At 42.5% G+C, this 14,545-nt stretch overlaps 1 protein-coding gene across 1 annotated transcript; it reads right to left on the minus strand.

Moving 5' to 3' along the window:
• Positions 1-10,591: 10,591 nt before the first annotated feature.
• On the minus strand, positions 10,592-13,665 carry LOC111946310. The gene is made up of 2 exons (XM_023956865.1): positions 11,312-13,665; positions 10,592-11,179 (listed from the first exon to the last, which is right to left on the minus strand). The coding sequence occupies exons 1-2, from the start codon at positions 12,354-12,356 to the stop codon at positions 10,887-10,889; spliced, it is 1,338 nt and encodes a 445-aa protein (XP_023812633.1). The 5' UTR covers positions 12,357-13,665; the 3' UTR covers positions 10,592-10,886.
• Positions 13,666-14,545: the final 880 nt, after the last annotated feature.

Genomic DNA, 14,545 nt, shown 5'->3' on the forward strand with positions numbered 1-14,545 from the left:
ATTTATTTATTATTGTCATAAAAGTCCCAATATTTTTACCAAATACATTTGTAAAAGTGGGGGGGACCGAAGCGCTCGGAGAAAACCCACGCAGACGCGGTCCTGTTAGCCAACGATGTTAACCAACAGACCAATGTGCTGCCCCTGTTTTTGAAGCTCATTTTGGGGATTTTTCCACAGAGTGTAGAGAAACGTTTAGGCGGGAAGATTTTCTTCTTGGGTTTGGAGGTGCAGACCTGGCAGTCAGTGGCCGAATTGCTGAAGGAACTTTGAATTGTTTGGGCACCTTTTTTTTACATTTTGGGGGTGGGGGTGGGGGTTGCATCAGGTTCTTTAAGATGGTGTTCCTGATGCTTGAAAGAAAATCTTCTAAGATATCCTTTTCTTTTTAACTGCTGCCTCCATTTGCCAACTCTTTTCGGGGTCCTGGCTCTGTCGGTCACTATTTGTCCTCTTTCTTGAGGCAGCTGGAGCCTTTCTTTTTTTCAGCTTTTTGCTGTTGGACCAAGCTTTTCTTTTTCTTGTTGCTGGATCTTTCCTGGGGATTAGCTGCTGGTCCCTGAGGAAAACTTGGGACCTCTTTTGCTTGTGGCTGTTGGTGGACCTCAACAGCTGCAGGCTCTTGAGGTTTGCTGGTCTTAGGCGTCTTCTTCTCCAAATTAAAGAATGGATGTCTTAAAGCATCATTTGGAGAGATGCGTTTGTTTGGATCCACCTCCAGCATCCGCTTAAGAAGGTCAATCAACTGCTCCACTTCTTTAATCTTCGTCTGCTTATAGTAGACGTCTTTGAGGTTGTGAAAGGACCAGCAGTCTAGTTTGTCTTTGACTTGTTCCCCTGTTTTTTTGGACTGCTGTTCAGGTGTATCCAGCTTCCAGACAACTTTGGAGTTCTCTTCAGTCTTGGTGAAGAACTTGTTGGTGTACAACCCCTTGTTTAGACATTCGTTGTCCGGCATTCCATGCATCTCCACCATGGCTCTGATGATGTTGAACTCAGAGTCCCGTGGAAGGATGTAAAAGCCCGTGTAAAGCAGGGCAAGGATGTAGCCAACTGTCCACATATCCAGTCGTTCATCTAAGGGCAGTCCCAGGATGACTTCAGGTGCCCTGAAACAAATGTTCTGCAGTCTGGTTCCCGTCTGAATGTCTGTAGTTTTTGATGCCAACCCAAAATCAATCAGTTTGACCCTGAAAGGCTCTGAAACTTGGTTCACCAGTATGATGTTGTCTAGTTTTATGTCACAGTGGACCAAGTTGATGCTCTTCAGGCCTTTCAGGGAAATTAGCAGCTGCCAAGCAATGGCTCTAATTTCATGCAGAAACAGGGGATGGGAGCTACGATCTTTCATGAAGTCAAAAAGGCTTTGATCCAACATTTCAAAAACGATGCAAACATGGCTGTTGTAGTGGAACCATTCCACAAACTTGACCAAGCTGTATTTATGAGCGTCAAGTTTGGAAATCTCAGTCAGGGCTTTAATTTCATCTTTTGCTGTGTCATTAAAACCATTTTTGATGATTTTAATGGCCACTTCTTCGTTTGTAGACAGATTTGTGCATTTTGCCACTTTTCCAAAAGTTCCTTCACCAAGAAACCTTTCTACAAAATAGATGCCTTTGTGGCCAAGAAGAATCATGTTTTCCACCACTTCAAATGAACTCTCAGTCATGATTTTTCCAATTTCAAGTACAAGACGGAGCAAAAATAAATCTTCAGGGTGTGGCGATAAAGCTCACAAACAAATATGTTTTTCGCAAAAAGGGGGTCTTTTAACGTCACAGAAAACCTGCTGGGCGTATCATACGGCTGCAAGGAATTCTACAAAGTTTATGTCAGTTTTAGGGTCTATATATCAACTTTTCTCTGATGACATCATCGCTGCCTAATCCTAGATCAAAGCCAGTTACTGCACCTAACTGTCAAAAGAACATCATATGTCAAACATCATATGTCATCATGTGACAAACATCATAAATCATCATATGTCAAACATCATATGTCAAACATCATATTATGTCAATGACATCATTGCAGTTTAGCACGGACCGGTCCCGTGTACAAAACCACCCCCCTTCCCCTTTTTTTTTCTTTGACCGAATTTTGATTTTTTTTTTTATTCCTTGCATTTTTTGAAATCATTGAGAAAACTGCCTTTTTAACAGCATTTCGATTTTAAGTTTTAATAAAAACCTGTAGTTCTTTTTTAAAATAAGGAGTCCTTCGATATTTCTGAGACTTTTTACAAAATACTTTTGTTCAAAAGAATAAAATCAGAGAATATATAGCACGCATGTATGTCTTCCTTTTATGTCCTCAGAGATAAAACCCTCACAAGAACCGGGTTCCAGGTGGAGGTTGTGTTCTACTGCTGTTCTTCCACGTTCATTTCAGCTTCATATTTGGTGGGTTTTCTCCCAAACAGCCTGAAAAATGTCCGTTGTTGATGGGATGTGACTGTCAGAAAGTAAAGCGTTCGGCATCGCATCTTTTGTTTTTGTACAGAAAAGTCGTTTGGATTTGTGTATTCAAGGCAGCGAGGGAATCGAACTCTGGAACAGAGACTAAAGCGGCAGACGGACACCAGACCCGGACTGGACCGGTCAAGGAAAGCGGTCTGAAGACGCAGCCCCAGTTAATGACGGCAGAGGAAACACTTTTTTAATTCAAGTTTTTGACGTTTTTTTTTTTAATTGAGTCACAAAGTGCAAACAATCATGTTCAACATGACTCAGCTGATACAGGTGACCTCAAGAGGGCAACAGAAACACTGTAAGGACTATCAACATGAACCAAGCACAGATTTTTTTTGTTTAAATCATGCAATTTGATGGTCAACCACTGACGTAATTGAATAAAAAAAAAAAGTTTAGAAGTATTCTTAGTTTAATTTCAGTTTTATCTTCAGGTAGCAGATGCTCAGCTGGGTTGCTTCAGAAAAACAAGCCCCTGTCCATCATCCCTTTTGTTTACTCTCTTCCGCTAGCTTACAGCCCCTCACACCCCTAGCCTGACATTAGTGGTGCAACAAGAATGGTGAGCAGCATTGGAGCACGCCAGCCATACAGTTTTGATCTAGATTTCAGCTCAGACGAGAAAAACCAAGACGTTCATGGATCTATTTGTCTGCAGGTGGATGCATCAGAATGGAGTGGAGCAGGAAGCAATGCTTTTCTTTTTCCAGCTTTTCACAATTAAAAAAAACCTGCACATTAAAAGGTATATCAAGAGGAAAAGTCATGCATTCTTCTTCTTCTTGTTCTTGGAGACATTTCCGGATTGCAGTGCAGATGTTTATTTGGAAAGATTTGATTTCCTTGTTATGTTAAAGTTGCTCCATCAAGTCTATACATTTTCTCATCATCAGGATCTAATTTTCAGCTTTTCCTTGGAATGATGAGGGACAAAACTATTCTCCTTTGAGGGTACGTTTGTCTCGGAAGCCTCAGGTCTTGTAACATTTGATTTGCAATCTACATTGGAGGCATTCGTCTCAGTTTTTTGCCTTCAGCGTGGATAACCAAAACTTCAGGGGGACCATCTTCTTTGGAAATTGTGTGATGAAGGTAATCAACAACCTCCCTCCAGCCCATGTCTGTAACTCCAGTCCACTTAACATTAGCGTCAAGATTAAAGTTTTTTCCAAAAAGTTATTTAGCTGCAGGCTGTGGCTGTGAAATAAAACTTAACCCAACAATCCAGACATCAAGTTGTCCCGTGACTTTGTGTGTTTCCATTGGTGAGCTGTCCACTGAAAAGCTGAGGTCAGGGGAACTTGATGTGTCCTCTTCCTTCTTCTCAGGCTTGATTTGTGTCACAGTTGTTGGTGGATTAGCAAAAAAGGCTTTGGTTTGAGCCTCAGGTTGCAGACCCCTGATATAGACTTACATGCTCTGTGGTGTTGAGCTCAGGAGTTTGCAAGCTAATGATGTTTATTCAATGTTATTTGAGACTTGTGAGTCACAAAATAATTGCGTTGATTAAAACCAGGGCTAGGCTGAATCGGTGTAGGGAACAAATGTTTATCAGATCTATTACCCAGCAGGGGTATCTGATCTGCAAAAAATAAATAAATAAAACAGCTGCCACACTCAAAGGAAATTGCCAGCCAATAAACTTTACAATTTAACTTGTCATTTCAACCAAAAAATGTTATGTTTGTGAATCATTTGTGAATGAATTGTGTGGATTGTACATAAAAATAAATAGTTACTCATTTCAATCATGTTGATCCAACATGATACCATTAAATTGGATCATGCCTGTAGATTACGTCACGATATCAAAAGATTCCTCAACTACACCTGGCTGCGGCCTGGGGAACGCTCAACGTCGCGGAATGCCTGAACGCTGTGGAATGTTGACCCCGCCCACGTTGAGCTCGTCTTCACAAGTTTCTATGTGCAATACTTGCAATAATTTGAAGACTTCTGGCGAAGTTTACGATCGTGGCGAGCCTTGAGGTTCTGTAGTTGGGATTCGTGGCATGGCTAGAGATCTTGGCGAGCTCAGGATTTGTGGCGTGGCTGAAGAGCTTGGTGAGCTTGGGATTCGTGGCGTGGCTGAAGATCTTGGCGAGCTTGGGATTTGTGGCGTGGCTGAAGGCTATGACGAGGTTGGTTCCCTCAGGGGATTCAGGAATGTAGCGGCTGCACATGGAAGCATCTGACTCAGGTGACTCTCGTGTCATGAAGTCCTGAGGCAGAGAAAAACAAGAATTAGCTATAAACAAGACTAGGGGGCCAGACATGAGTCTAAAGCTAGACTGAGCACCATCAGGGGCAAAAAACTGGCGATGAATGCTGGAGCTGGGTCTCCTTAAGTAGAGCAGAGTCTTGATGAGGTGAGTAGTCACAGCTGGTGGAGACAGGAGAGGAGCAGAGCTGGGAGGGGGAGGAGAACTGACAGAGGCACCATGACAATATTGCCACCTTAGGGAAGTTAAGGAGGGCATAGTCTCATTTTGTTGAACCAACATCTTTCAAATTAGTTACAGCACTCTTAAAAGAGTATTTGGGCTGTAGTTGGAAAGATAAGCTTTTTTACAATGATCTAACTTAATTATTTAGCTTGGTGAAAATAAATCATTTTTGTGAGTTCATTCAACTTAAAAATAAAAAATTTTTGTCTGACAGTTATTTTACTTTCATTCAACTTAATTCAATTAAGTTGGTGTAACTTTGGTGTGAAGCTGTCAATGCGTCATGATGTCATAACATAAGGCAGCGAGAGGAATTAGTAATACCATTTTCTTTGTCTATCTGGGCAGATTGGGGTTTAAGTGTAAGTTTGTGTCCATTGTTTTTGTTGTCTAGCTGTTTTACTCTGTTTTAACTAGTCATTTAAACTGTTGTGTTTATTTCTTTCTGCACCATGAGTTAGAGTTTGGGAGAGGATGATGACTAACCCCCTTGTGCGGAAAACCACTGTATGTCTCAATATTAAGGACAGAGTTCATTACACATGAGCTCCTGCCTTGCAATGAGAGACATTGCTGTGTCATTCATGCCTCTGATATGGAAATTACAAAGCCCGTTGGTTGTTTCTTTACAAAAATGAACAAACTTAAAGAAAATCTAAAAAAAAAAAAAAAGTTTAAATATGAAATTGAGTTGGATAGACGTAATAAATTAAGTTGAACAAATTTTATTCAATTACGTGTTATCAATTGAAGTGATTTAGGTTGAACCTAAGTACATTAAGTTGACCCAACCTAGGTGCATTAAGTAGGACCAATATGATTCATTTTTGTTCAAGTAAAGCTATCTAATCAGGTGGAAATCATTTCCATATTTTTTTATGTTCATTCAATGTAATAGTTTTTTGAGTGTAGAACCAAAGAACAAAAACAAACAGGGTGAAGCTGCTGATGAAAAAGCTGCTTCCTGATAATCTCCGATTTTCCTCCACTCCATCAAATAAAAATATGTTTACTGCCTGAGATTGAGAGAGAAAAGACTTCAAGCCATCATCCACATTCTACACATTTTGTCACATCATTGCCACATTCTCATTCTCCTTTTTTAGCTCTTCTTTTTAAACCTTATGGATGGTGATGGCCACTACCAAAAACATGTGCATTCATGTGAAACTCTTCTATTTCTTCCTGCAGCTTAGAATTTGTGAACCAGAGCAAGTGCAAGTAGTTATGATGGTCTTCCCTGACCTTGATGTTTTAGAACATTTGTTCTATATCTGCCATCACAGCATACTCCCACCAGACTACTGTTAAGATCAGGGCCTTGAAATAGCACCTGCTTGAAAGATACATTTTCATACAGAGCATTCAAGCCAAAAACTACTCTATTTCCCCCGCTTCAGCTATGGTGGATGGTAAATGCCAAAATTAGGCAAATTACAGAACTCTTGGTTAGTTTTGAGAGGCGAAGCCTTCTCCCCTTGTCCTTCATATGAGAACTGGACTCAGTGAGTGTGACGCCATCCATGGAAAATTACTTTCTGCCAGCTCCAACCAAATGAAGTCAGTTCAGTCGTGATTGGTCCGAGTTGGTCTGATTCAACATTTCTATGCCAACCACCCTCACCGATCCAGAGTGAGCTTGTTGGATGGCCACACCCTTGAAAGTGGGCTAAGAAGAATATGTTAATCAATCTTTTTAAACTTTCAACATGAGGCCACATACTTTTATAAATGAATATAATAAATATAGGATTAGCAAGAAGAAAAAGTAGCAGAGCAAGAATGGTTATTCTGACAACTACAATGAGTGAGTAATTTAATCACCTTTTGCCTTCAGAACTGCCTTAATCCTTAGTGGCACAGATTCAACAAGGTACTGGAAACATTCCTCAGAGAGTTTGGTCCATATTGACGCAACAGCATCACACAGTTGCTGCAGATTTGTTGGCTGCACACATCCACAATGCCAATCTCCCGTTCCACCACATCCCAAAGATGCTCTTTTGGGTTGAGATCTGGTGACTGCGGAGGCCGTTTTAGTCCAGTGAACTCGTTTTTATGTTCAAGAACCCAGTCTGCGGTGACATGGCGCATTATCCTGCTGGAAGTAGCATCAGAAAATGGTACACTGTGATCATAAAGGGTTGGACATGGTCAGCAACAATGCTCAGGTAGGCTGTGGTGTTATAACCATGCTGAATTGGTATTAAGGTGCCTTACAGTTTTTCTCAGTCGCTTTAGTACAATTCTCAGATCAGAATGAAATTCCCAAAACTATTTGTTCAATCTTACCATCATGATGTCACTTGTGCACATCATATAAGAAGTTTCTCACTTCTTTGAACAAGTAGCAATTGCTTTGGTACATCCATGCAAATGATTATGTACAATTCTCTGCTCTTTGCTACATTATCAATTGTTTATGTCATGTTGATCAAAATGTATTATATAGTTCACTGTGCAATGGTCTTACTCCTCAAAAAATCTAGTCATTAGTTCATCGTATAAGTCATTAACTGCAAAATGGTTGACCAGGTTGTCATTATGTGACAAACATATTTCCATACATCTCCATTATATGTTTTTGTCTAAATCTGTCCTGAATTGGTAAATTGCTCTCAGGTGACTTGACTTCCTCTAACAAAAGTGCATCTCATTGACAATGAATGGGCAAGTATATACTGTATGTGGCTGAAGCACAACACAATGTTCTATGTCTGACAATGGAAGGACAAGGAAATGGACGGGGTCAACAGCCAGAGAGAAGAAGAAGAGGAAGAGGAGTGAGGCTGCGTGGTGGAGGAGTTAGGGGGCAAAACCGAGGAAGAGGCCGAAGACATGTACGTGTTCCCGATGAGATAAAAGCCACACTTGTAGACCATGTTGTCAACCATGGGCTCACAATGGCTGAGGCTGGTAGAAGGGTGCAGCCGAATGTTGGGAGAACAACTGTGTCCTCAATCATTCAGACCTTTCGTCGAGAGAACAGGTATGTAATCTAAAATATGAACTGTTCTGTGATGCTTCATAAAATATTACAGTATTTTTTACAATATGTAAAGCTTTTTGCAATATTCAGTAAGTACTGCAAGTAGGCCTACAATTTATACAGTGACATTTTATCTTCCTGAATTTTGCATTACTGTATCTTTTCCACATAGGACTGCAAGACAACTTCACAGGGGCGGCAGAGGGCCCCTTTTCACTGCTCAACAGGAGGAGGCTATTTGCACCATGGTTGTAGAAAACAATGCGATAAGACTAAGGGAGATAAAGAGTGCCATTATAGAGGACAACAACATATTTGCAAATATCCAAACAGTCAGCATCTCAACCATTGACAGAGTGCTGAAAGGAAACCAGATGAAAATGAAGCAGCTTTACACTGTTCCATTTGAAAGAAATTGTGAAAAAGTGAAGGAACTACACTACCAGCATGTACAGGTAAAACATGCATGGACATGCAGCAAATGCACTGCACAGTAAACAATATGTATATCATACAACGATATACATTACAGTAAGCGTGTTTTTACACATTACACAAATCTTTACACATTTGCTATGGCTGTAGAAAAGTAATGCAATATGTGATTTATACATTTGATTTAACTCTATCTTGGCCAAAATGTAAATTCTTGTAATTCATAAAACTCATTTTGTGTCTTCTGTATTTAGCGTATGATGGAACTTGAAGCAAGTGAACAGCCACACAGCTTCATCTACATGGATGAGGCTGGCTTCAACCTAACAAAAGGCAGAAGGCGTGGCCGAAATATCATCGGCCACAGGGCTACAGTTGATGTGCCAGGCCAACAGAGGGGGAACATTACCATGGGTGCTGCCATCTGTGACAATGGTGTGCTTACTCATATTCCCATAATAGGTCCATACAACACAGAACATCTTATAACCTTTCTAGAAGCTCTCTACAGAGATCTCATCCCTGAAGAAGAGAGGGGTCAGAGTGGAGATCACCTGCCAACGTGTGTGATAGTTTGGGACAATGTGAGTTTTCATCACTCCAACATAATCAGGCAATGGTTTGCAGCCCACAACAGGATGCGGATGGAGTACATTTCACCCTACTCTCCATTCCTTAACCCTATTGAGGAATTTTTCTCAGCATGGAGATGGAAAGTTTACGATCGCCAGCCACATACACAAATGACCCTCCTGGCTGCCATGGATGCAGCGTGTGATGACACGTCACAGCAGACGCCTGCAGAGGCTGGATAAGACACTGTTACGTCCCTGGGGAGGGCGCAACAACACAACCATGAAATAAGACAAGTAGTCAAGGATGATGTATATAATATAGTTTATAAGTTTCATCAATACAGTCATCCATTAAAGGTAATGGATATGCGTCTGGCACTGTCACGGCATTTACTTTCCTAAAATCAGTGCAGAACCTTGGACTGCCATCCGATTTAGTATCCAGTAAGCAGGGATAGCTCCAGGTACTATGGCTTGGGACTGCAAAGCCATGTTCAAGGAGATAATTCGCCTCCTGCTTCAATATCCCTCGCTTTACTGGATTGACCCGATAAGCATGCTGCTTGACTGGATCGGGCTTGGTCAAAGTAATGTCATGAGACACAACAGTAGTCCTCGTAGGGATGTCACCAAAAAGTTCCGGGAAGCAAGAAATGAGCTCTTGGATGTCATTCCTATGACAGTCAGAAAGATGTGATAAATACAGGGGGAGGTTGGACAGTATTTCTGAGTTGTTAAGCCTAGCCACCCCTGATGTTTTTTCACATAGCCCCAACCCAGCCAAACTAGATTCCGTAATGGCCGTAGCTATTGGAACAACAGGTGAAACTGAAGAACTAGGTGTGGACCCCAGGGTTTCACCTTCCCTTGAACAATACCTTTTCATCATGTTTACATGACATACTCGGGTCTTCTGTCGACGGTCAGGCGTCTTAAGCACATAGTTTGTCTCACTGAGTTTTTTCTCAACTATGTATGGACCAGTAAACCTGGTAGACAACGCAGAACCGAGTATAGGTAAGAGAAGTAGGACTTGATCACTGGGCTGAAAAGAGCGAACCACTGTTTTTCTGTCGAAGTGTCCTTTCATCTTTTCCTGAGAGGAGGCTAGAGTGTCACGAGCGAGGGAACATGCTTTTTTTAGTCGCTCTCGTAACTCTACAACATACTCAGGGAGATGTCGAACAGGCTTCTCAAGATCCACTAATCCCTCCTGTAGAATCTGTAGTGGTCCTCTGACCTGATGTCCAAACACTAATTCAGCAGGGCTGAATCCCAGAGACTCCTGTACTGCTCCACGGGCAGCAAACATCAAAAAGGGAAGGGACTCATCCCAACTCATACGAGAAGCCAGGCAATGCTTGCGGACCATTGACTTCAGTGTTTGATGAAATCGTTCTAGTGCTCTAGTGCTTGGCTAACAGTAGCTGTTATTCTCCTCAAAGGGACTGCTTCAGGGAACCTTGTAGATGCACACATGATGGTAAGTATAAACTGGTTTCCGGTTTTTGCTTTCGGCAGTGGTCCCACACAATCAACAATGACCCTCTCGAATGGTTCCTCATGCACAGGAATAGGAACGAGGGGGGCAGGCGGAACTACTTGGTTTGGTTTTCCTGCTAACTGACATGTGTGACAAGTGCGACAGTAATGACTGACATCAGACTTGAGTCCAGGCCAAAAAAAAATATTTAAGGACACGATCATAGGTTTTTGTAACCCCAAGGTGTCCTGACCATGGGTGATCATGAGCCAGCATCAACACCTGAGGACGAAAGACTGTAGGCACAACCACCTGATTAGTCACTGCCCAGTCATCACCAGGGTTTCCGCTTGTCCATCGGCGCATTAGTAAGCCATCGTTGTAAAAATACGCAGTTTTCATTTTCTCAGCCTCTGTAAGAGAAACAAGCGCATGACATTTCTTAATGGATGTGTCTTCCTTCTGTGCTGCGATGAATTCTTCTCATGTAGCTGGTAATTCAACTGTTGTAGGACACGATGTTAAAGACTTAGGTGAAACCTTAGGCAATCTGCTAGATCTGCCCTTCACCGAAACACATTCTCCAGCGAGAAAGGAATCAGACAAATCAAGACCGTACTTCTGTGTTTGAGCCCTGGTGACAACACAATGAGGGAAACCTTCAAAACCTGGCTGTGGATTCTCAACACCTAAGTCCACAACAGGGTTTTCTGTCACCTCAGGAGCTGGTACAACCTTTCCACCCGCTATGTCGTTTCCGAGAATGAAATCCACACCTGGAATGGGCAGAGCAGGGAGAACTGCTACTTTAAAGAAGCCTTCAACAAGAGAAGAACGCACGTGAAGAAGATGCAAAGGAGCTGACAGATATTTCATGCCAATCCCTTGGACTATTGCATTGGACTTACATGAAGAGCCCTCAGTTAATGGCAATATTCCTTCCCGTATGACAGATTGTGAGCCGCCCGTGTCTCTCAGCATAGTCACCGGCTGTTGGTTGTCTGGATGGCCTGTTTCTGAAATGAAACCCTGAGACACAAAAGGTTTGAAACATGGGTCTAAAGTTTGAGGCTTGTCCATACCTGGCAAACTTTTGAGCAGACCCATGCCTTTAGGTTGAGGTGATGTGGATGACAATTTGCGTTTCAGACCAGGACAATCTACAACAACATGGCCCCTTTTATGGCAGTAGAAACATTCACGACTACGACGAGGGGAAGTTGATAGTTCTCTGGGCTTATCCTGAGGAAACGATCTAGGCTCCACTCTCAGAGGGCGGGGTCCCGCTAACCCTTCGGAATGAGACCAGAACAGAGTCTTATGGGTTAAAACAAACTCGTCAGCCATCACTGCTGCCTTTGACAATGATGTAACTTTTTGTTCATTAAGGAACACAACAACTCTCTCTGGTAATGAACCCTTAAAGTCCTCAAGAAGAATAAGCTGACGGAGAGACTCAAAATTGTTTTTAACTTCACTGGCCAAACACCACTTGTGAAAGAGAACACTTTTTTCTCTTGCAAACTCAACAAATGTGTGACCACTAGGTTTCTTGTGATTCCTGAATTTCTGCCTGTATGCTTCTGGTACAAGTTCATAGGCACGCAATATAGACTCTTTCAGGACTGTGTATTGTAAGCTGTCAACAGAAAGAGAGGATACAACCTCCTGAGCTTTTCCCACTAGCTTACATTGGAGCAATATAGACCACATGTCCTCTGGCCAGTCAAGAGCTATTGCAACGCGTTCAAAAGCTTTAAAGTAGGAATCCACCTCAGACTCACGAAACGTAGGCACCATCGCTATGTTTCTGCTTACATCAAACCCTCTTATCCCGTCAGAAACCGCTAAAGCAGTAGCAGTGTCTGCCATCGAAGACTGTGCTGCAGAGTGTTGCAAAGCCTCAACCTCCAGCTGCTTCAGCCGGACTTCCTTGTCCGCCTCAATCTCCATCCTGCGAACCTGCAGGCGGAGCTCATACTCTGCCCGTCGCTCTCTGTCCCTATCCCTCTCCTCTGCTTCCAGACGTAGCCGTGTGAGCCGAAGCTTAAGCCTAGCATCCCTGCTAGAACTCCCTAATTCGGGGGACAAAGGATCAAAGCGTAGTAAAGTCGCAGGAGGGACCTCAGCCCCCCCCCCGACCTTTCCAGGAGGCGTGACATCACCCACGTCATTGCTCGCTACAGCCACACTGGCAGATTCATCTTTAGAGACAGACGGGACACCGGCAACAAGGACCTTTAACTCCACTAAATGCTCTATAAGCTCAGCCCTGAGCTCTCTTTTAATGGCATGTCTAGACACAGGTATATCAAAATGGGCGGCAACACACAATAAGTCAGCCTTACGACAAGACTCAAGGACTTCGATCCTCCGACTATCAAGGAACGCCTGCAGAGTAAAGCTTATAATTGATTCTACAAGAATATGCAAACTATAACAACAAAATAAACCACTTGCCTACTCCATGGTTGCGTGATCCCAGACGAGCCCCCACTTGTTACGTCCCTGGAGAGGGTGCAACAACACAACCATGAAATAAGACAAGTAGTCAAGGATGATGTATATAATATAGTTTATAATATTTAAAGATTCAGGCTGCTGCAAACCATTACCTGTGGGGGAGGAAGTGACGTTTGGGTCGTGCCAAATAAATAAACTCAATATAACAAAACCAGACCTAACTCTGCAACTAAACCTATAAATCAAAAGGACAACAAAAGACTACCTAACTAGTCTAAATAAAACATACAAAACATTACAAGAAATGGCACCAACCCCTTACCTGGTGTGTCTAACAAAGTTCAGCCTGCGTGTGAAAATGTATGGGGCCCCAAACATGCCTGATCACAACCTCCCACCACGTACCTGAGGAAAACAGCCTAGTCAGAAGCATGCAGCCAAAAGAGAGTCAGGATCGTAGTGAGCGTCAGCCAGAGACAGTTCACCAGACTCTTCCAGGATCAGCTCCCAGGTGTGCTTTAATAGGCTCCGGCTTCCTGGTAGAGGAGCACCACATGACAAGCAGGCGGCCAGTCACAGCTGAGGAAGCTGCAGTCCCAGGTGAACATCATCAGGAAATTAACTAAAGTGAAAAGCAACAGGATGAGAGCAAAGCAGAGGGCTGTGCCGTAACAGACACTCTAAAAGATTCTTTCCACGCTGCATCGCAAGAGAGGATATTCGCTGTGATGTGGATGAGAATTTGTGGCCTAACATACAGGAACGACAAGAGGTGTACGAAGACCACACCAATTCCTACTGCCTGTTGGACAGAATATTGTCCTATCTTTTTTTCCCTTTGTGTTACTGTTTACAGTGGGCTTTTTCTATGTTGGAATGACATGGTCTGTCAACAAATTACAATATGAACAATAAAACTGTAAATGTGAATCTTATCTAGTCTCTTGCAATCAAACAAAGGTGTAACTTACATTTTACAATAATTGTCATCAAAACTTTAGCCATAGTTTACATCCGAACCTCCCTCTAAAGTACACAGTTATATTGACAACATGACTAAGTAATTTGACTGTCTTGTTCGTAGACAATGACACAAGGACTTGACATTCTGAGGGCACTGACATGTTCAATGACATGAAGACTTAGTTTTGAGAGATGAACTAAAGATTTTGAGCAAGTTACAGGCTTTTGCAAGAAATCCATGGTGTTTTGCTATTTGCACGAATTGTTTTGAGAAATGCACACACATATTTGCAAACTTCAATTCTGATCTGAGAATTGTACTAAAGCGACTGAGAAAAACTGTAAGTGTGCCAAAAAAAAATCCCCCACACATAACACCACCAGCCTGAACCGTTAATACAAGGCAGGATTGGTCCATGCTTTTATGTTGTTGATGCCAAATTCTGACCCTACCATCCAAATGTGGCAGCAGAAATGGAGACCAGACAGCATTTTTCCAATCTTCTATTGTCCAGTTTTGGTGAGCCTGAGTGAATTGTAGCCTCAGTTTCTTAGCTGACAGAAGTGACACCCGGTGTGATCTTCTGTTGCTGTAGCCCATCTGCCTCAAGGTTGTGTGTTCAGAGATGCTCTGCTACAGACCTCGGTTCCTCAGTTTTAACCAGTGATTATTTTAGTTACTGTTGCCTTTCTGTCAGCTGGAACCAGTCTGGTCA

The sequence above is a fragment of the Oryzias latipes genome, chromosome 7, assembly GCF_002234675.1.
Source record: "Oryzias latipes chromosome 7, ASM223467v1".
In the NCBI taxonomy this organism is placed as follows: domain Eukaryota; kingdom Metazoa; phylum Chordata; class Actinopteri; order Beloniformes; family Adrianichthyidae; genus Oryzias; species Oryzias latipes.

Excerpts from the sequence above, each read along its gene's own strand:
- LOC111946310 (XM_023956865.1), bottom strand. The coding sequence starts at position 12,356 with ATGGAGATTGAGGCGGACAAGGAAGTCCGGCTGAAGCAGCTGGAGGTT. Across the intron at positions 11,180-11,311 it reads ATTAACTGAGGGCTCTTCAT|GTGTGGATTTCATTCTCGGA; the intron begins GTAAGTCCAATG and ends TGCCCATTCCAG.